Below are 247 nucleotides of genomic sequence, written 5' to 3'. Positions count from 1 at the left end.
CATGGTCCTCGTGTTCGTCTTGCATCTGAACAGCGTTTCTTCGCGACGGCGCGTGTCCACGGCTGGCCGACGGATGCTCGTACCTCGTCCTTTCAAATGAGGTGGCGGCGGACATCCATCCCTCCGACTATACCCTGTCGCGAGTGGCAACTGGTGAGAACCAGGCGCATTAGATCCAGAAAAGGGAACAAGAAAGAAACAGAGGACCGCCAAAGCGCCATGTCGCTGCGGCATTAGATAGTGCTTC

The 247-nt window shown here is 56.7% G+C and overlaps 1 protein-coding gene across 1 annotated transcript in view; it reads left to right on the top strand.

The window, feature by feature from the left end:
- Positions 1-204, top strand: part of CSUI_005411 (uncharacterized protein) — a 7,129-nt gene extending 6,925 nt beyond the window's left edge. Inside the window, exon 7 of the mRNA XM_068065587.1 lies at positions 34-204. Coding sequence (XP_067922437.1) covers positions 34-173 — 140 coding nt within the window. The 3' untranslated portion in view covers positions 174-204. The remainder of the gene's footprint in view (positions 1-33) is intronic.
- Positions 205-247: the final 43 nt, after the last annotated feature.

This window comes from Cystoisospora suis (genome assembly GCF_002600585.1).
Source record: "Cystoisospora suis strain Wien I chromosome Unknown contig_2623, whole genome shotgun sequence".
Taxonomy (NCBI): domain Eukaryota; phylum Apicomplexa; class Conoidasida; order Eucoccidiorida; family Sarcocystidae; genus Cystoisospora; species Cystoisospora suis.
This window is presented reverse-complemented; position numbering and strand designations above follow the sequence as displayed.